The 22,521-nt window shown below is 38.0% G+C and overlaps 1 protein-coding gene across 1 annotated transcript in view; it reads right to left on the bottom strand.

The window, feature by feature from the left end:
- Window positions 1–1,383: 1,383 nt before the first annotated feature.
- The window catches only part of efna3b (ephrin-A3b), a 66,175-nt gene continuing 45,037 nt past the window's right edge, over window positions 1,384–22,521 (bottom strand). The window contains exons 3-6 of the mRNA XM_055048051.1: window positions 14,895–15,187; window positions 12,793–12,858; window positions 11,827–11,904; window positions 1,384–4,353 (exon numbers count right to left, since the gene is read on the bottom strand). Of these exons, the coding sequence (XP_054904026.1) occupies window positions 4,235–4,353; window positions 11,827–11,904; window positions 12,793–12,858; window positions 14,895–15,187 (556 nt within the window). The 3' untranslated portion in view covers window positions 1,384–4,234. The remainder of the gene's footprint in view (window positions 4,354–11,826; window positions 11,905–12,792; window positions 12,859–14,894; window positions 15,188–22,521) is intronic.

Here is a 22,521-nt window from a genome sequence, read left to right as displayed (position 1 = left end):
CTTTCTCTTCACGGAACATTATGTCCTATTGATGTCCCGTATGTGCTGTACTCGTGTCTTACTGTGGGCTTAGATACTTCACACCTGTTTGACAAAAACCTGTTGCATAAGATTACAGACAATCCTTCCTACCGTAACATTATATCAGGAGCAGCTTTATCTCTTCATTATCCAGTGCAGACACTCCAGATGATAACTGATGATGTTTCCCCTTTGCTATTCACATGTTCATCTGACAATTAAAATGATTCTCTTCCCTGTTTAGAGCGGGTGAAGGTATTACTGCTGTGGGACAGCCTTGATGCATCCACTTTCATATGGAAAATCACATGTTCATACATGGAAACAATATTATCAACAGAAAAAATGACTTGAATTTCTTGGAATACCTTCAACCTTATTTTATACCTGGTATAATATTCCGGGAAAATACTGACACTGTGTGGAAGGAGATGACGGATTAAAAAGTGAGAAAAATGAAGACACAAACACAGTTTGTTTAAAAGTAACATTTGTAAGCTTATTATTTTGTTATCTTGATCACTGTTATAACCTCTGTTATGGTTTGTTCAGTTTACATTTTATTTTTCAAGTTCATTTAAAGTCATTCCAGTCAAAGGTAAACATGATTGTAAATGTTGTTTCCAACGCTATTAAATGCTTTTGTTTTGCCAGACGTTTGGTCGCACATTCTCACTGACAGCGAAGGAACAAAAACACAGACAGTGACTCACACAGTCTCTTACCTGTTGATTTATACGCACGCAAACACACTCGCACGCACACGCACACACGTACATCCCCCCCCCCCCCACACACACATTTACAGTGATGAACAGAAATCAGTTCTGCCTCTCACTCATTCACTCTCTTGCTCTTGTGTCTTGAGTTCTTAAGTGGAACCTCTAGAAGAGTGATTTTCTCTTTCAGGGTGATGCTCTACCCTCCGACCCCAACATTTTAATGCCTCACTCTTCCTCTGAGAGCCATATGTACACATGGGCTGCATCGCATAAGTGCGATGAAGTTTGTTATTCATTTCTAGGCACAATCTCTTGCCTGTTTAACTTAGATTTTTCTAGATGTGGTGTTTCCACTCTTCAGTAAGAAATTCAAGACTTTAAAGATTTTACAACTTTTATAATAATAGACTCTTTAACTAAAAGCACACAATTGCGTCAGAAAAATTATAGATTGAAGAATTACATATCAGTAGCTTCAGGAAGAGCAATTTTCTGTGTTTTTTCAGTCATTGTTGTGACTGTTGATGCAGTCAATTTTGGCTGAGTTGGTTCTTTTCGCCATTTCCTGATTTACGAGAATCAACACACATCTTCCATACTTACAACATGTTTTCTTGTCTTTACAAAAAGTGGATAAGAGAAATGGACCTCTAGTTTTTCTTTTTTTTTTTTTTTTAAAGATTATGCCTAAGCAGTTTGTATTGATTCTTTTCCATTAATTTATAAAGAGCAACTACGAACAAAAATATTTCACAAAGTTTCTTATCATGGCTAACATCGTCACTATTTTCCAATTAGCTCCTTTTCAGATTCTTGCCTGTTTTGTACCCAGTTTTATTTTTTTCTACTCTCATTTTCTACAAATATATTTCCCATGTACTGATGTATGAGCTCATTTTCCCAGGTGCTTAAGTGTTTAAAGTAATTATAAAGACAAAGAGTCAAATCTTGCATTTACATGTACGTTGTATGTAATACCTTACTTTCACTGATTATGGTTGATTTGTGAGCAATAGACAGAATATGACCCCTTAACAAAACAACAAAGGTGTTGCTTGTTAATAGATAAAAACAACAACAAAAAAATAATAAGTTAGAGATATTCCACAGCCCACATTTACATATGGCTCTCTCCATTTCAGTTTGCACATTTTTACCGTAGATCATCCGCTCAACATTACCAAAATAAACATTTGAAGATAGATATTTACATACACTGTAAAAAAAGACCACCATTTTTCCTCTCAGTCTTAGTTGATTTCTTTTATGTCATTTAGAACAGCCAAAGTTATCTGTTGATGAAATTTAGGCAAGACATAAAATTACAAACTTCCTTATGTAATATCATCAAAAAAATTTGAGGAGTCAAAATAACAGGAAGATGGCTGTGGACTTCCACAGATTCCCAGATAGTTAAAGGTGTCACCTGTTAAAACAATTACATACAAGTAGCAGCCAAACTCAGTTCTAACTTCTAACCAATTCTGTCAGCATCTGTTTTCCAGAAAATTATTCTGAGGAATTTAAGTTGAAGAATGGCCAAAATATTTGACCCGAGTCAAGATAATTCCTCCAAATATTGAGGAAATGTGTGTGTTCTTAGTAGATAGGAGGAACTTTGCTCATCTGAAGTGACCCAAATTAGAAATTATTTTGTCTGATTCAATGTGAGACAGGGAGGAAGAAACTGGACACGTCTTTTTACATAGTGTTAATATCTGGTTACAACTGTACCTCATTAATCAGCTACAGAAGAATGGAAAAGAAAACACAAATCACAAAAAACAAACGGAAAAAAAAACAGAACTTCAAGTTTATAATGATTCTTACAGCACATTTCACTTCTGTATATTTCAAGACTTTGTAAATTTCATTCGATGTCTGTTGTGACATTTACACGAGTACCTGAATGCCTCATGTGCCGGTGGGTGAGCTGATGAGTGACCCTGTGGGCCAGCCATCAGCTCGCAGTCCATCATCATCATTCTTTTAACCAAAAGTATAATCATCACCTCCATCTGTGTTACCAGAAACTACAGTGAACCACTCTCTATGGGAGATCATCAAGGATTGGGGACCACGGTGAATAAGGTGCTAGTAACTATTGCAATGCTATTCTGATGCGACTGAATGATGTAAATGAATTGCTGCATCTCCCCACCGTCGCACTTAGTTTGCCTCTAAGCACGGCAAGTTTGTTACTTGCCATACTTTTAACACAACCATATATGGATAAATTATCATTTGTTAGTACCATTTAAAACACTTATTTTAACTGCCAAGCACATTTTCTCACTCAAACAGAACCAGAACATCTGATGTAAAGGTTTACAGAGAACATGGTGGAATCTTGGACCAGCGGGGAACTTTGATGATGCTTGTGGCTGTGTGAAGGAATCTCCTTCCTGCACGCTCCTCCTCTTCTCGTCTGATCAGTCTGTTATGAGGAGGCGCAGTATTGCTGAGTGGCTGCTCCGTCGCCATCATGTGCTTTGTTAACCCCAAAGATGTCTGAAGAATAACTGAGTATTTTAACGAACAAGACGGAAATGATATCTAACTCTGAAAATTAAAACACTAACAAACCCTTGCAGTTTCTGTAAATGGCACATTTAAAAATTTTTTTTCCCCCACAAAAAATTACAATATAGTAAAAGATTCATCTTTTAAATGCTCTGTATTTTCTCCTTTTCCCTTCTATAGAGTGATCAGACATATATGTAGGATGACAGTTTAGATGGTTGATGAAACACTTGCATCTGAGCTCAGTGGTATTCTTTTCTGGATGTGTGTATAAACTATTAGCTACTCTGTCTAGTTTCCTAACCAGATGCAGCGCAGATCATTTGTTGGGTTCTATATATTTTCCTTTGCAGATTAGGACAAGCTCCCAACATTAGGAACGAGAAAAGAAAAGGCAATATCAGTTCAATGCTGCTGAAATCTGCTCCTTTCATCTTGGTGCAAGAAACTATGGCAACTAGCCCTAAGAAAGTGTTATAGCCAATCAGGTCCAAAAAAAAACAACAACCTTCAAATCATTTATAATTGGGTGGCTGGAGTTCTTTCTTTTAAGTGGAGGTTTTAGCTCCTCCTCTCTGGTTGTATAAATGCTTTGAGGGGTGAGCGTGATTCAACAAGCTCACCCTGCGGCCTGCTCAGACGACAGGCAAGCAGATGCACACAGAAACAAAACACAGTCAACGGCACCTGCACCTGCAAGAACAGGCTGTGTTTAGCACAACTTAACAGTTCGGTCTGTGTCACCGAGTCCCTCGAGGTCTTTCGGTGCTCCCTTGAAAAAACACAGCTGCCCAAACTAACTCATTTGCATGTTGACGATTGAAAAACGTATAGCTTAAAAAAAAACCCTGCTGCTCTTCCCTCCTGCTTCTTTATGCCCTCGCTTTTCCCTCCGACCCAGCTCTCCCGCACGCTGACAGTGAACGTCTTCCCCGAAAGGCATGGTGACGCTGACGGCACACCTGCTGCTAGGAGATGAAGAGGGCAGCAAGGAAGAGCATCGTCACGGTTAGGAGAAGTCGATCCCTGGATGGACTGCTTCCGCTGACGCTCTTCTCCAGTTTGGGAACAAATGGGTTGTATTCATCTGTGAAATAGAGAAAGAAGAAACAATATCTTAAAGCGCCTTTTCTCACTGCCATTTACGAAAGAGATTTTGAGGGAAATCTAATTAGTAACATTTGAAGGAATTTGAAGGAAATCCAGTGGACATTTTGAATCTTTTTAATTTCTCACTTTTGCAGTTTTGTTTGCATGACTGTGAAGCCATATGCAAGGGAAACTTTTGGATTAAAACTTGTGTTAGTACCTACCTTCTTTGGTGAGATTTCATACAAGCTGGTTTATAATACTTTTCTATTACCCACATATAGTCTACTGCAAGGAAATGTGGTTTCATTGGTTTTAATCAGGAGTCAGTTGATCTTCTGTCAGAAGGGTTTAGAATAAGAGCTTAAGAAAAAAAACAATTACATGAACTTTTTAATTACTCAATTTGTACTTACTTATCATTTGCATATAAACAAATAAGTGAGTAGATACAAAATTATGTGTTTATTGTTATCAGATGGAAGTAAATTGATTACATGTGGTTACAAATGGGCAGCAAGAATTGCAGATCAGAAAACAAAAATATATTCGTTTGGCAAAAAACTTCTCTGCCAAATAGAAATACATTAATAAATATACCATATACATTATAGCAGCTGTTTTCAGAGCTTTATTGTCTTAATGCAGTGACACATTTCTATAATAATGTTGGACTGAGACACAATAAGTGCTGTAAACCTCTTCCAGCTCCAGGCACATACACCTGGTGATAATCTAAAAATACTTTGTATTCTTTTGTTCATGACTAGACGTCAACTGTTGATGTGTAATCAATGAACAAAAAGGAAAAAAAAAAAAAAACAGGCGCAGACATTTCGCTGCATGCCAACACCTTTGAGACATGTGCAGCCAGACACACCCTCGTCACTTGATTAATGGGCACGGAGGCGAGACAGGAGCACAATTTTTCGTCTGCACAAAAGTCAGCTGAGGTTGATTAGTGGTTCTGTTTGCGGTCCAGAGATAAGGAAAAAGTGGTGATGCTCTCAGTGTTCTCCACCCGACACTGTATTTAACTCCAGAATATTTCCAGCCACCCTGTGGGTCAAACAGCACAGTAATGACCGGCTGACACCTGGTTTTAGCGCCGACCTATTCTGGTGTGCTCGGCGGGGCAGTCTAATGAGGTCCATGCAGCAGTGGCCCTCAGGTTAAATGCTTTGTCCAAGCATGCAGCTGAGGGAGTCAGGACACTCTGTTACCTCGCTGTGTTTCTCTGCAGCTTACTGACAGAGGAATTTGACTTTAAATAGACAACAAGCAGACAGGAGAGAATCTTGCTTAACTAGTCTAATATCTGGCTCTATGCCTCATTACTCTGACACACACGGCCCTGTCTGTCACAGGCAACGAATTAGTACTGGCAGACGGTGTTGTGAGCTGTCTATGCATCATTGCATAGACATCATTGCATGCCACAATGACCTTGTGGCATTGTAAAAAGATCTACTGTTGATGTAAACAGCATTGAGCCTGAATGTGAACTGCTTGGGTCTTTGTGTGAATACTTTCCATCGAAGCTGGCAAAAATCACACAGTTCCACTTTGGGGCCCTACTTATTCAAAAACTACATGGTGCCACTATCTCAGATTATAACTAGTAACAAGATTAGTTTCCATAGCTTTGCAAATGATACATAGCTTTATATTACAATGTGACTGGGTGAAAACAAACTCATTCAAGGATGGAGCAGATGCATATAGGGCAAATCACACAGTGATTCCAAACCAGTATAAAATGCAGCCTCCATAACAATTTTCTATTACTTAAGTGAAAACAATGAGAGGAGAAAAGTAGCCCCGGAAAACCATCATGGTTTCTGGAAAATATATAAATATATATATTATTGTTGTTTACATTCAAAGATTGAAATCAGGTTAATACATTTGAATTTGCCTATGAAATACCTCTAATATCAAGCTTTTTGCCTCAGTGTTCTTTATTTTTAAGACAAACATTTCTTAAAAAAGAAAAGAAAAAGTTGTTCCACTGCTCTGTGCACGTTTATTTTAAGGACATGTTCTGGTGTTGCGGTTGTATGTTTAATTATTCACCATCAATGTACAGTGTGTCATATTGATCAATAACCATGCAGCCACGAGACAGATGCTTCCCCTCAAGTAGGAGCTAAAAATGACCTTATAAAGAGCAGTCTATAAATCGGCATCGTTCGCAGTTATTGAGTTACAGATATAAATACAAACACAGCTGAAAGGCACTTCAGAGCGTCTTTAATGTGATGCTACCCAACTGGATAATATAATATCCACACTTTTAAAGCAACATCCTGTAGATCAATATAAAGACAACACATTATATTTCACAGAATATGAATTTGGTCCTAACATGAGACAAAAGTTATGACAAATATATGACAGAGTTTTAGCACCTCTGTTATTTAAAATACAAATAACATGGCCACAGAGAAGTAAATGATTACCAAAACAATGTAGAAATTTCTATATTAATTTTAAATCACACATGCATCTCATAACTTTACTGCTTCCATCTTAGTTAACGTGCTGCGCAGTTGGCTTAGGGTAGTTTAATTTATTAAATTGTGTTAATAATTTCAGCAAAAATCTGAGGTTTTTATATGCAACTTTGGGACTGTAAAATTTCAAAAGATAATTTTGTTTTTTTTTTGTAAATATGTGAAATTAATTTGGAAATGTACTCCTTGGTGGAAACAATATTCTTCTCTTTGCTGTACCATGACCTCAGCACCCAGTCAGAGATTCAAACTTTGTACATTTCTAAAAAAGAGACACACAAGAGTTTCATGAGTATTATTTAGGACGCTTGGTAGAAAGACGGATTTGAGTTTACAAAGAGTCTCAAAGAGACTCTTTACAAAGAACGAGCACAGAATGAGGCTCATTCTGCGCTAATGAGCCTCATTCTGTGCTCATTAGCACAGAATGAGGCCAAATTAAACTCATTCTGTTGAAACCTTTAAAGTTTACAACCATTTAAAATGATATTTCCTTGTGATTTTAAGCTCAATTCCAAAAAGAAAAAAATGACAAATTGCGTTCTAAATAAACGAATGTCCAAATAAGGGAACAGGTCTTTAATGAATTGTAACACAATGGGAAAGTGGTAAACACTCTGGGCAGCTTTTTGAAACTTGAATTACAAGCTGAACAGAATAGAGCCTTTGGATGTGTTTATATTTATCCCAAGAAACAATTTAAACCTGATAAAACTTCTTCTGACGATGATTTCAATAGATGGTCTCTTACAGACATTGGATGTCCAGGGTTACATTTTCTCAACAATTTCAGCTGTTCTCTAATTTAGCTTTGAAAAATACATTCTGCATTTTAAGCCATGTCAAAATTTAACCAGAAAATAGGTGTTAGCAAAACAGCATTACAGTAATTCTATAAACCTATGAAAAATCTCGTTCTTCCTTTCATAAGACCATGTTTTATACTATCCTTTAAAGTGTTTTTTTTTTCAGTCGTCTTCCAGTATGTCTAGAGTTTTTGTTTGAGCTCTTGTAGATTTTTTGTAGATGTTTTTTCTTCACAAATTACCTCTCCAGTACTTGCTTCTGAAAGGAAGAAGCATCGCCAGAACTAAAAAGATAAAGCATATTTTATTATCTGAAATTCGAATCTGGCAAAATATACAACGGTCTTAAACAGATCGAGGGAAAACATTTTCTTCCGCTTGATTATATCGTGTGAGATACAGTATGTTTTCAACAGAAAACTTTACAAATCACTTTATCAATTCTAGATTGGAACATAATGTGACTGTCTTAAAGGCTCATGCAGATTTTCATGATTTCAGTACTTCAGTTTGGAGCATGGAGTGAAAAGGAAACTATTTGCCTTTGAAAAATGTAATAAATTTCAGTTCTTTTAAGCCATGTCAAAATTTACCTCAACCAAAAGTGTTATGAAAACAGCACTACTGTCAGTGGAAGCACTTTATCCTCTTCTAAAATACCAAAATTGCCCACTGCATTACTTTAATAAGACATATATTTAAAATATAACTTAGGAAAGAGGGGGTTTTTTGCCTTAGTTTATTGTTTTGTATTATTTTATACCTAAGTTCAGTTTTTGGGTACTTTACCCACCTATGCCATCAATTCAGAGCCAGCTTTTGGCTGTTTTGTTGAATCGGTGGAGGCAAACAGATGTGTAGCCAGCATTAGCAGATAACAGAAGGTTTCTATTCTCTTGAGCTTTTAGCATCTGTAACGATACATGATGGATTTAGAAACGTTGTCAGCCTCTAGGACGTTTCACAGTGAAGGTAAAATGATGAGGCTGGTGAAAAGCACTTTATAATCACTATGTAGCTGTGGCTCAAAGGTTGCTGTTTGAGTGGTTAATTAGAAAATAATGGGACTGTATTTTTCTGATGCACATGATATGGTGCATCTGTAGAGTTAAAACTTTTGAGAAGTACAGCTGTAAAAAAAACAACAACATTAATAACGGGTGAATGCTTAACAACCTCAAAACACGCAAATTACTCAGAGAAACTGTAATTGCCAGAGTAAATGGGAATTAAAGAAAAGAGCTCAAATTTCGCCTTTAATGGTCGGACTCGATCATCAGTTGCGGTAACCTCCGCCAACACAATGTGTAAATGAGCCGCCTCCCACGGAAAGCTATCAGTAATCACATGGCTGTACGGGGAGTCGCAATCTCTGTTGTAAATGAGATCTAAATGAAATCTAATACTACAGGGCATATTCAGGGGGGACACTCTGTTGAGCTGTGGCCATTGATTGAGCGCCCAGGAAATAAACTACGAGCAGTGAATGAGGGAAAGAGATGGGGGGGTTTACAACATTCAGGGAAGTTCACTTAGGGCTGCCTGAGTACCAGTTGTGATGTGAAGAATCTAAACATCAATCAGGGATGGGGAACAGGAAAGCAACTACATTTCTGTTTGCAGTTCACTTAAAAATGCCCATCTGATTTTATAACTTGCTCTTATACCTCTGAAGCTATTTATTTAATGAGGGACATAAAACTTCAGGTGAGACTGGCCCATATAAAAGCCTCGTTGAACTGTACTCAGCTTCTGTGTCAGCAGTTTAAGTTTACAAGTTTCCAGCAATTCATGGAAAAACACCTTAGAAGGAAATTAAAGTACATTCTAAGTTTTACATGCACTCATTGTTGAAATGGATATCATAAATCCATGTGTCCAAGTTTCAACCACTGATGTGATAAACTTGAGGAGTTTAGAAATAGTTTTCCTCTTTCATTATTCTACATCAAAAGGTCATCAGCAAAGAAGAAAGAAAAAAAGAAAAGTGAAAAAGTTGACAAAATGTAGCTGGAAGCTACATCAGAAGTGTTGGCCACAAATTGCATTCTTATATTTTAAGGTCTAATTTTGAATTTTTAAAGCCAAAGAACTCTGTTAAGAATGGTGGTGATGTTATTATGATTTGAGTCTTTTTCACTGCCATTGGTACTGATACATTGCCTAAAACACAATAAATAATAAAGAAGAAAGAAACCTGCCCCACAGCTGGATGATGTGAGTTGATACAGTTTCCTTTCTAGTTTCTCTTTAACTAGTTGAAAACCATTTATTAAAATAAGTGAGTTGTAAGTATATATTTTATTCTATATTTATATATTTGACTCCATTTGGATTCAAGAAAAAATGCAATAAATTAATGCTTGAAAGTCCAATTTTTGACTTGTCACAATTATATATATATAAAAAGTTTGTGTTTTAAATATACCAATTGCTTAAAAGAGCTGCCAAATGAATTAAGAAAAATATTTATTGTGCTGAGCAAATACATTTTCCTACAACATATGACTTGGTATTAAAATGAAAAAAGAAAGAAAAACTTTGATAAATGTAACTGCATCTATTTACATATATGTGTGCGTGGGTGTGTGTATGTGTATTAAAAGGGAAAAACTCAATTTCACACATCAGAAGGTGAATAAACCGATTTAAGGTGACTTTCCTCATCACTGCACCACTACATGTGCTTCAGAGGGGAAAAATGTAAGATGGGAATTAGAGGGCAAAAAAGGAGGAAAAAAAGATGGAGGGAAAACATGATTGAAGAGTGATGGGAGGGCAAACGGAGACGGGGAGGAATTTGAACAAACTGGCATGACCTGGAGCTGTTTGTCGCAGCTAGTCGGGAGTTTTCTCCTGACGGCTATTAGAACAAACTGATTTATTACACAAATGCAAATGTGCACACAGACACACAGCAACAAAGCAACATGTTTTACAAGCTGCATTACTTCTGTACTCTGGTTGTGTAACATTTGGGCTTGGTGTACATGTTGGTTCCAGTTGAGGTGCTGTTGTCATAAGAAAACAGTAAACCTTATTATCCATGACGCCAGAGTTTCTTACACACCTACTTTTATTGATTGATGATGAATTTATTAATTATTATGTTTATTGTTCCTTACCTGACACTCACACAGCGTATTTATTTACAGTTCTTATACATAGTTGCTGTTTTGTCTTTGGCTTTTTTTGAGTGTCAACAAATTGACATTGCAGGAATACAATGACAAATGGTTTGTCCATTCAAATTACAGATATATGGTATGGTTTCTGCAACACAAGATCAGCGAATACATAGAGTAATTATACATATAACTCTGCACAAAATAGCACATTAAGGATCCTAATATATGACTAGCTGTCCTAGCTGTTGCCTGACCCAAATATTATCAGTCCAAATATGCGCACTAGTGGGGATTCAGAACAACTGCCAAGAAACAGTCCATGTGGAAACACGATTACTGTAAATTATAGGTTTGCTATAATTGCTATCAGTTAAAACTGACCAAAACAAAGCTAAAAGGGAAAGTTAAATGAATACATAAGACGAATACATAAGATCTGAATCAGCTTTTTTTTTTCTTAAGGATTTCTTTCAACACTATTCTCTGTGTGATAATCGCAAAACTGTATGTACTTTGCAAATAGTCTGGAGATATCCAGAAGAGGTGTAAAATGAATATTCATGGAGTTGCTTAGCAAGATCAGTTCCCTGACGAGCCAGCTGGTGCTGTGAAGTTAAATGGGATGAATGTCATTTTGGAAAATGACACATTTCACCCTCGTTAAATGTGTGCGGCCACTCAGATGTTTCATATCAGTGACCTATTTAATAATAATCCAGGAGACTTGTGTGCAAAAGCATTCATTTTCTTTAATCATACTTATGTTTTCAATATTTATATACATATTAATAGCACGCACCATAAGTATTTCTCTAGTTCACTTGTATGTATTTATTTATTTATCATGCTTTGTAACAACCATGCTTTCCATCTTGCTATATATACACAATGCTATAGACTACAAATGTTACTGAAATTTAATTTACATTCACTCTTTGCATCAAATTGCATAGATGCCATGAGCATACATCTTTATATTACACTCTAACCTAATTTCATTAGTATGCTTTCAAACTCTTACCAATATCATCAATTTTTAGGCCTGGTCTCAGCGTGTAGTCTGGTTCTGTGGGCTCTGGCTCATCATCCACATCAGAGGCTTGCAGGGAGACAGAGACAGAGAGAGAGAGAGAGAGAGAGAGAGAGAGAGAGAGAGAGAGAGAGAAAACAGAAGAAATTGTGTGAAACTAAATCACAGCTGACCAGAGAGCTAGGGTTTAAACTACTGTTCCAGCCTAAAGGATTTTAATTACATCCATTCTGACATCTTGAGGGGGAACATGCAAGAGTGGCAAGACAAGGGTGCAGAGGTTAAAAAAGCCCAGAGCAGACCAGACTGACAAGCTGTAACATCAGCAGAGCTTTCAACAAAGAGATGGGAAAGAGAGAAAGAGGGCTGTGAGGGACGGCAGATCAAAACTGAAGAGGGCCAGTGTGCGAGAAGAAAGGGATGGAGTTGCAGAGTTGAAGGAGGGAGGAGAGGTTAATACTATAGGCTGTGGAAGTTAAAAGGACCGGACAGGCTAGGGATCAAAGGCTGTGTGTACACGAGCATGAGTGTGTGTGACTGCATGTGTGAGTGGGCGGAGAAACTGAAAGGTGGCAGCAGAGAAAGAGAGAGAGCGCAAAAGAGAGGGGGAGCATAACGGTACGTATACATAGCCACCCACTGACCGAACAGAGCAATTAATGGATTCTGACAAGGAGCAGTGGAGAAAGGGTGAAAGAGCAGGAAAGAGAGGGGAAGAGGACAGGAAGGAGGCGGAGGTGATGGAGTCTTTAAAGCAAAAACTACTCTCTGTGGAGGAGGAAGAGGGGGATAAAGGAAAAAGGGGACAATGGGGAGCTAAGAGAGGGGACTGCAGTGTTTTTCAGATTGAAAAAAGGTCTGTGGTCTGACAGATGGCTGTCCACAGGTCAAAATCTGCAGCAAAGTCGTCAACAAAGGTCAAACCGCATACAAACAAAGACACAACATGGGGCATACCTGTGGAGCAGCAGACGTACACGCGTAGTCTAAGACAGCTGCGTCCATGGTGGTGAGTGGGTGTGGCTGTGCAACATAAAACACACAGCGGATCAAAACGGTGAACACACAAGAGACAAGTTGAATTCCTCTTGTTAACTGCAGACGTTATGTACAGTAAAAAGTACCCTTATTAGGGTTTTAATACAATGTCGTACTCTTCTGTTTAAGTTTGACTTTAATTTAATACCAAGGGAACACACCACATATTGCACTGCTACTCTATTTAATAATAAAAACACTAATGAATTTCATTTATAATGCACTTTAAATTTATAGAAATTTTAATGTGCTGCAATCAATAAAACAGTTAAGAGAATATAGATTAAACATTTAAAATTAAAACAAGATGCATTGCTTAAAATGAAAAACTGAGGCTTTGAATCTTTTTTTTACCCAATGTGCAAAAATAACCCCCAGCTTCCAGTCGTGGCTCAGTTAGTAAATAAAAGGGTAAATTTGGATGCCACTTCAGGTTTCAGTGTAGTGTATGCTAAAATAAGTGTGGTCAACTCCAGTGAACTAAAGCTAAATTACTTCCTCAGTTGGTCATCAAGTTCTACTGAGACCTTCAGCAGCAAATAAAACAAATATTTTAGTTCCATCTTTTAAAAGCTTTATGTAGTTTTTATGAATTTGTGATTAGTCGGCTGTTGGTTCTTGCTGCAGAAAAAAAGGAAGATTATGGGACCCTGGCACATTTTGTTCTGACACAGAATTGAGAGGATTTCCTAGATTTTGATTGGTTGGGATGAGGAGGAAAGAGTGGTTGCCCAGAAAACCATTAATGCAAGAACCACCTCCGTCTATGAAATATTTGTACCAAACGATAAGTATAAAACCATCAAAATAACTTTGTTGTTTTACAGTAAGAAGTAAAATATGGATCCATAATTTAAAAAAGAATAGGAAAAGTAAATTATTTTACTTTTCTTCATGTGACATTTTAAGAATGATAACAATTGTAAAAGAAATCTATTCAGCTCATTTGGTGTCTGTTTAATGCCAGGCTGACTCTTTTAGAATTTAAGAATAGGTCACATACTCTCTTAAAGCTTAGAAATGTTTTATATGAATAATTTAACCAAACAACTCATTCAAAAATGCAAAAAATAAGGATAATTTTAAGTCAATTATGAGGTTTTGGAAACAACAGCCAGTGGAAAACTGAACAAAGATCAAGGCATCGTTCTGTTTGTGACAGAGCAGAGCAGCTTTCTTACTGCTGCGCAGCAGAGCAGAACGTTCTGGAGACATCTTCCATTAAGCATTGTGGGCTGAACGGGCACGGCGCTGATTATAGAAGTTTGTTTATGACATTTGTTGTCAAACTGTTTGCTGACGAGACCCAAAGTTCATTACTCATACGGTGTCATCTCGGCACAAGGTGCAGCGAGTTAATTTGATGAGCAGTCAACAAAATGAATGAGGCTGCTTGACTGCAAGGTGACGTGATTAGATGTGAAGCAGTAATTTGTTATCCTGAAATAACAGAATCTAACAGAATATTTTTCTGACGAGGCTTTATACGTGCCATGTTGGATTTTGGAGCTGATTTTGGGGAGAAACTTCACATTTCTAAGCCAGATTATAATTTTTAGAGCATTTAAGTAAGTTAGTAATGCAACAATATCATTCAGATAATTCTAGTCAGTCAATTGTAGTAAACAGTAATCGTTTGGTCATGTATTAAAATTCATATATACATATATTTTCCAATCAGGGAACTAAGAACACATTAATCTGAAGATGCATTTTTTTCAAGGAATTCCAAGTGTGAAATTAGCACACTTATGGTAATAGCAGCATTACCATAAGAAAGACTAACTAATTATGATGATTTTATGTCAATTTACATAAACTAATATGAGTGTCTATAAAATGTATGCCTGCATGTAGGATTAGTTTATTTAATCTCAAAACTAAGTGTTTGTCAACTGCTTCCTCTCAATTTACAGTTTTCTCTTCAAACCTTCAGTAATTCATAATTTTTTCTGTCGTTTTAAGGACATCAGTCATACTGACATATTCCCGGTGCAGGTTGCTAGTTCAACTCCACTCACAGATGTAGTAGTATTCCTGGCCGACGTGGAACTCGTAGCCCAGCGAGAAGGCGCTGTAGCGCTGGAACTTCTCCGAGAACTTGATGGGTGCGTGGGGAGCGTGGGGCCGGTTGCACTCCCACCTCTTGAAGCCAAGCTGAGGGTCGCAGTTCCTGTAACCGCGGTAGCTGACCATGTAGAGGACGTACTGCTCTCCAGTGCCCACCATGCGCTGGCTGTCATTGTAATGAGGGCAGTAGATGTCTAGGTAGTCGTTGACGTTCACCTGCATCGTGTAACCCTCCCTGCGGAGACTGTGCAAACAGGAAAAGCAACAATGAGTATGAAATTCTACATTAAGTATCTAAATTGGCATTAAGCTATGTTAATTTACATAAAATTACTGTATTATGTAAAAATTACTTACCAAAAACAATTTACATAAAATTAATATGTCAATTTACATAAATTATTCCACAATTTATGTAGGCATAACCTTTTCTTTTTTCAAAGTATTTTGAATAAACTAATCACTCAAGATATTCGACGAGTCTGGTCCATTCTTTCAATTTGCAAACTAATAGGTACTAATGCAATCAATGTACATGATAAATTACATCTATTCACAACCCTAAAAATGTTTATATATTGTGAGGTTTTATGCAACAAACCAGTATTGCAACCAGCTTATAAACCTGTTCTTTGAAGGCTTCAGATGTCTGTTGGAGAACATTAGTGACCAGGAAGCATCATGGAAAACACACACCAGACAGGTTAAGGAGAAGCTTCAATAAGCAATGGATTATACAACAATGTTAAACTTTGAATGTAGTATAGAAGCAGGGGAGGGCAGTTTTAATTAAGAGACAGCTGAGAGGCATGTGATAATGTTGGAGCTGCTGCAGAGACCCAGAGCTGAGGTGGAAGAGTCTTCTGAAAGGTCAACTATTAAAAGAAAATGATAAAAAATCAAGTTTACTGCTATTAGTGTAGTTTACCATCATGAAGGAGTCAGAGCAAGCATATACAAGAAGACTCCCTGGTCAGATGACACCAAAATGAAACTTTCTCACTTCTAAGTGTGTGCAGGAAAATGAACACTGTAAATCACCCTGAAAATTCCTTCCCCCATCGTAAAACATGGAGCTTCCAGTATCACCTGTCAGTATTGATGCACTGCACATATTCATAAAATGCTACACCCCTTTTTTAATATGTAGTATCCTTCAATCTTCAAACCAGTAACAAAAGTTTTAATTCTAACAGATTTGAGCAATTTCAGCTACACACATGTTACCCATGTAGTCAGCTGTTAGACATGATGCAAATACATCAGAATGTAGTGTTTGCATTCTTTCTGCAGGGATGCCTTCACCTTATCCAGATATTAATAACACAAAGCAGGTGTGTGTTTGTGTTCATTCCACCGGGCTATTGTATTTAAAGAACATAGAGCTTCCTCTTCAGGATGGACTCAAGGGCCCAGGGCCTCAAGCTTCTTCTCCTGGTGTCAGCGCTGCATTGTCCCCTAACCCCTGCGCTCGTACATCAACCAGAGTGCAAATGCTGTGCTCGCATCAGCCGTCAAAGTTCTGGCAACGTTCCTCTCCATCCTCCCAGCTCATATATCAGCGTCAACCCTAAAAAAGGCTCCGCTTGACAGAAAGATAAGGTCTGATTGTGAAGCTGCGTGGGTGTGTGCATGTGTGAGTGTGAGACAAAGTAAAATAGATTCCTTCCTGTCACCCAAAAGCCTCTTCCTTTCCCTCCCCGTCACAGATACACAGGCCCATATCTGTGTGACACAGACCGTTTGCAGTTGTAAATCATACACACATCGATGATCATCTGTACACTCACTCACTCAAAAGTTCGATCAGTGACAGGATAAAGTCACAAGGGGGCAGCAGAGCACAATCTTTAGCCTCTCTCCCTGTTTGCCAGTTCTAGGTCACGTCTCAAGGGAGATTATTATTCAATTATTAAATGAAGATCGAACCTCTGTTCCTAGTGTCTCTTTCTCTCTCTTGCTGCTGTGTTTCTCAGCTCACTTAAAACCCTTCCTGGATTTGTCTTTTTCTCAAAGCTCTTTGTTTTGTTTTTTTATGTCTTTCTTTTAAGAACAAAGACAGATAAAAACTCACCTTCTGCTATCCACTCACCTTCCTTCACATTCTCTCATTATGTCATTTACTAACACTTTTTATTTTTTAAATATAACATTAGAAGAACAACAAAGTTTCTTTCATGTTTCCTGGAGAAATAAACCAGGACCAAAAAAAACCAAAAACATAAAGAACAAGAGTGAGTTTCGGTCCATGAGGGAGGTGCAAATGCAAATTAAGAGAAAGAACTCTGAGAGCAGGAATGTAACAGACTTAAAAAGATGCGTTTGGAGTGTTTTACGCTTCCAAACAAAAGCAAGTTTACTGAGATGAAGGGATAATGGGGGAGGAGGGCATCTGGGGGCATCATCCTAGAGCAATCTGAAAGTAAATGACTTTCAAAAGATAAAAAGCTGGCAGTAGGATTCCCACTGTACATGTGATGTTGCACAATACACAAAACAAAAACCGTATTTTATGCAGTGAGCTCTAAGGGGAATATTCAGTACACACACACGTGGAAAGAAATAAGTGCCTAATGAAATTTTATGTAAAACTCTCATCAGAGAGCTTGAACAGCATAAAGCGAAGACGTTTTGTGTTAAGGGTAGTCAGAAAATAAAATGTGGTCAATTTAATAGTAAGATTAGATAACAGGGAGTGTGCAGGAAAAATGTATTCAATCATTTCAGGTATCAAACCTGTAATCTTACCTGCACTGGAAAACATGTGTTACTATTATGAGCATAGGCACGTTTAAACAAAATGCTTGTATCAACTGTGGTGACTGATAGTAGAGCCTTATTGCAGTTAATCTGTACAACGTAAACCAAATTACTTGTTTGTTTTCTATGAGAAAATGAACAAGATACAAACTGTAACCTGAAGGTTTTTGCTGAGAAACAAATGAGTCTTTGGAGTCGAACAACAGTTGGTACATCTTCTTATGCGGTAAATTTTATACAGTAAAATTTTACATAAAAATCTTACGGTAACCATACGGTAAAGTTCTGGCAACCGCAGCTGCCGGTATTTTACTGTAAATTAGAGGTGGCTCTTTTTTTTCTTTTTCTTTACAGTGTTGTAGTAATAGTCTGGTGAAACTGTCACACTGTTCTTGCAATTTTCTCCAAGCTACAGAGGAAAATTGTAAATATAATTATTTATGACTAAAAATGACTACAAGTCATTCTAAATTATTTCTTAGTGTCACATTGTTCCAGTCTCTGCAGTCGTATCTTTAGTCTTTGCTCCCACATTTTTTATGAAGAGTGATGGAATCATCAATTGGCCAGTTTTGTTGTGCGCGACTGATGAATGACTGGAACTTTGAACAGTAGAAACTCTGTTGTTGTTTTTTTTTCATGTTAAAAAATGCATCAAAGCAAAAAAAAGACACTTTTTAGCCTGTAAACATTCTAAGCTCAATATAAATAAATATGCAGATACATATTTTGCCAAAGATATGGGAATATTCTTTACTTTCTGCTGCATTGAAAATTATAACGTCTATCAAGCACCGTGCAGCTACTGACTACTTGTTAGTACTTAGAGAGGCAGTGGAAAACAGGCCAGACCTAAAGAAACATGGAAGTTAGGATCAGAGAGTTGATATTATCCTACCTCTTGCTCTTTGACTGCGACTGTGTATTTAATTATGTTCTATTAAATTGTAATTTTTTTCATTTCTTTTAAATCCCCACTAATTTCATCTAAGCTACCTGCCGAGTTAAAGCTGATAAGAGTCCAGTTCAACGAGTCGCCTCTTCAGCAGTGCACCTCAGAGGAGCTGAACAGCAGTTTCCAAGAGCCAACAAACACTTATATACAAACAGATCCTCCAGCGAGATGGAGAGATGGAAGGATCGGCAGGAGAGATGGAGGACTTATAAGATGAGACAAGGGGTAGTTGGGGTTAAAAAGCAGCAGAGTGTGGCCACTGGGGAGCAGAGAGAGATAGCAACAGCTAAGAGCAAGATCAAAGAAGGCCCGGATCAATGTCACTACTGTAAAAATCACATCAGTGAGGGTGTGAGGGGGAGACTTACAGAGGGCATGTTGCCGATATAAATCAGTCAGAGGCAATATAATGCCACAGAGTTGCCCCCTGCCTGCCTATTATCTGCCTCGCCTCTCGGAGTATCGTGCATCAATAAAACACTTTGACAGAGAGCGCAAACAGCCCGTTTTGTAGCACAAGCTTCAAGGACTGCCTTACTTCTCCTGCTGTTCATTAAAAGGGGCAGATAATAGGATCGCATTGGAGGAAGCTGCAAATCCCATACAGCATTAAAAAAGGTACAACAGAATAATAAAAGGATTTGATTTATTTTTTAATCAAGGTGAGTTGTGTTATAATGAGAGGCACCGCCTAAGTCTAGAGAAAATCAGAAAATATACAGTAGGCACACCTTTTAATACTGGAATTAAAAAAGAAAAATAACAGTGCACATCACAACTATCTGCAATTATGAGACTCAGCTACTATTATTGCAACAAATAACAGCTACCTGGCAGGCACTTGTGTTGAGCATTAGCAATGTGAGCCTGGTCCAAACCGAGTTTTTTTCTAATATGACTTGCAAAACTGTGATATGTGAAACGAGGGCTGCACAACAAACGGTATAAACATGATCTATATCAATAGAAATTAATCATGAACAATTCATTAGGACTTTTGCAAATTAGTAAGTACATGTTAAATTTATATAGCACCTTATACAAACACAACTTGCGTTACAAAACACAATTTTAATCAAATCTGATTAAAGTTTACGTTAAGAAAGACTATGATTAATGCAAACAGACTGAAAGAAAATGTTTCAACAAAGTAGGCAGATGCAGGTAACACTTCATTCTAACATCGTTCTCCTTAATACCAACAAGTAAGGTCCACAGGTTTGGGTCACATTTAGCAAATTGCATTTTTGTCTCTGGTGATCACAATGTTCTAGGAGGCTTTGATGAACATTTAGAGTTCACAAGCTAACTTTACCGTTGTGAGTTGTAAATATAAGAAAAAATACCTCAAAGCCAATTCTAAAAGTCCTGGACAGTAGAGCCAAAAATGGATTAACAAGTTTCCCCTCTGGTTTCAGTTATGGTTCCAGCCACAAAATCCTGAATAAGCTGAACTACCACTTTGAGTTTATGTGAGAGGCCCGTCCAAAGTGTATTACAGTAATCTGGTCAGCAGGAAACAAAGGAATCAGATTTTCTGCTTCTCATTTAGCCGTAATTTGGGCTACATTTTAAATAGAAAAAAGAGACCAAATACTCTTAATAGTCAGTCATGACCTAAGGCTTTACCCAGAAAGTTAACTCTTTCAGGTTCTTTTCCATTTGTAGAGCCAACAATAGAGTGTACTGCTAAATATTTACTTGGTTCTTCAGATACGTGCAGTATTCGTCAGAAGCCAATTTTTATTAAATGGCAATTCAGTAGAATTGCCAATTAATTCAGTAGCAATATGAAAAATTCCAAAAGTATTTGTAAAGAGCCTAGTTGAAAATGCAACACATTATTTCATAATTCCACTTTTTAAAAGTTGTCATCTTTCTGCAGATACATTCCAACACCATGTTGAAGGGGAGGCGAACGCTGCTCAACAACAGTACCCGATAAGTGGGTTTATCCCAGTAGGTGATATTCAGACACTGAGGATTTATGTGTCTAAGTTTTTCTGTTTACTATTTCTATCTGCTGAGCACTTGGCCATCAAAGTACAGCACCACATGGGGTTGATTAGGCTGCAGTGGGTGTTTGAAGCTGTTTGACAGTCAGCAAACTACCAAAAAAGACAGATAAAATATAAATGCCAAGATAAAACAAGGTTATAGAAATCAAAGGAGGCACCGTAGATGGACATAAGGTTGGGACAGATTAAAAGTTGTCCAGTAGCGTAACAAAAAAATGCCAATCAGGATTTTTAAAAGCCTCCCTGCCTCCTGGGGCCTAAAATCTTAATCGCATCTCAGTTTGGTACAGTGATGCGAACACTGTTGCGGGAGGACTCCAATCAGTCAGCGGAGCGGTAGGTATAATTGAATGGCTCCCCTGCTGAACGGAGACTCCCAGAGATTTGTAGCATCAATGAGGCTCTCATCAAACACAGACAGGAGTCTTCCTCACTGCATCCTGCTCCTCTTTTCTTTTCTCTCCTAAACCCCATTTGTTCCATCTGTTTCTGTTTGGTATTGCCTGACAGCAAGCATGTGGAGCTGATGAAAAACTTGCATGTATACGTTTGTCTGACGCCGTGTAATGGTTGACTTGATTCTAAATCCTCCCCATTAAAATCAATCTTTCTAGAGCGCGTCTTCACACAGCAGTATATGCTCCCTTCTCTACACACAAACCCACACTTTAACAAGCATATACAGCAGTCTCGCCCTGCGCAGCGTTGGTTCATCATCGGTAATTGATCAAAGTATTAGAACTAACAGGAATTCTTGATGATAGCCCTCACATATGATCCTATTAAATGGGCATCTTTTCTCTTCTCAGTCCTTTTCCCACATTTGCTTCATTTTTCTGCTCTCGCCTTCCCGTTTGCACACTATTGCATCGCTCTTTCTACTTCCTCTCTCTCTCTCCTTCCTCTCTTACTCCTTCAGACGTCCCCTCAAAACCTCATGGCCCGCTTTATTGGCTCCTTTGATCGAGCTGTCCGGCTCCAAAGTGGAGCCACATTCAACAAGCATACTGTCCAGCAGGATTACGCTCGGTAATAGGCATGTTCTCCTCGCACAGGCATCCATCACATGTGCTTTTATTGTGGGTTCCGTTCTCGCACACGCAGACGGTTGGAAGGGAGGAAATGAGCATGAAGGGAAAACCAGATGGAGAAAGTCGAGGCCAAAACACATGCACGACCAGAAGGTGAAGGAAGGAGAATAGAGATGTCAGAATACATCAGGTCAAAGGAAATAAATAACACCTGAACTTTGTGTTGGTCTGCAATTTGTTATCTCCTCTCCAAATATCTGCTGGAGCCATTTCTTTGTGTGGGGGTCGACGCCCCGACTGCTCCAATGACCAAGGGCGCTACTGTTGCTTCTAAGCTCAACTTTCTTGTGTTTCTATTTCCTGATATTTCACTAATTTACAGTTGCGCATTGTAAATACTACAAAGGTATTTACCAATTAGAAAACTGGCTGCACTATTTTGATTTGGGATATCAGAGTAAAGGGGGCGATAGTAAAAGCATATTCGTCAAACTTTCCTCGGTAGTATTTTTAAAAACGCTGGAAACGAAACCCTTTTTTTCATTCACTTCAGTCATGCACTACTTTGTGTTTGTCTGGCACATAAAATCCCAATAGAGTACATAGAGGTTTGCAGTTGTGAGGTGTGAAAATGCGGAAAACTTCAAATATGCACGAGAACCTTTGCAAGGCACTGTGCCGTCACTTAATATTTGCAAAACAAACCCGTCTTTCATTCTTCTTCTTCTGCCACTTTGTTCCCATCAACCATCTGTGGGCTTCTATATCCCTCTGCTTCCCTACATCTCCCTCAGTCTCTGTTCCCAAAGCCCTT

This window comes from Poeciliopsis prolifica, unplaced genomic scaffold, assembly GCF_027474105.1.
Source record: "Poeciliopsis prolifica strain line A6 unplaced genomic scaffold, Auburn_PproV2 SCAFFOLD026, whole genome shotgun sequence".
Classification (NCBI taxonomy): Eukaryota; Metazoa; Chordata; class Actinopteri; order Cyprinodontiformes; family Poeciliidae; genus Poeciliopsis; species Poeciliopsis prolifica.
Note: the sequence above shows the minus strand (reverse complement) of the source record. Positions and strands in the feature narration are given on the sequence as shown.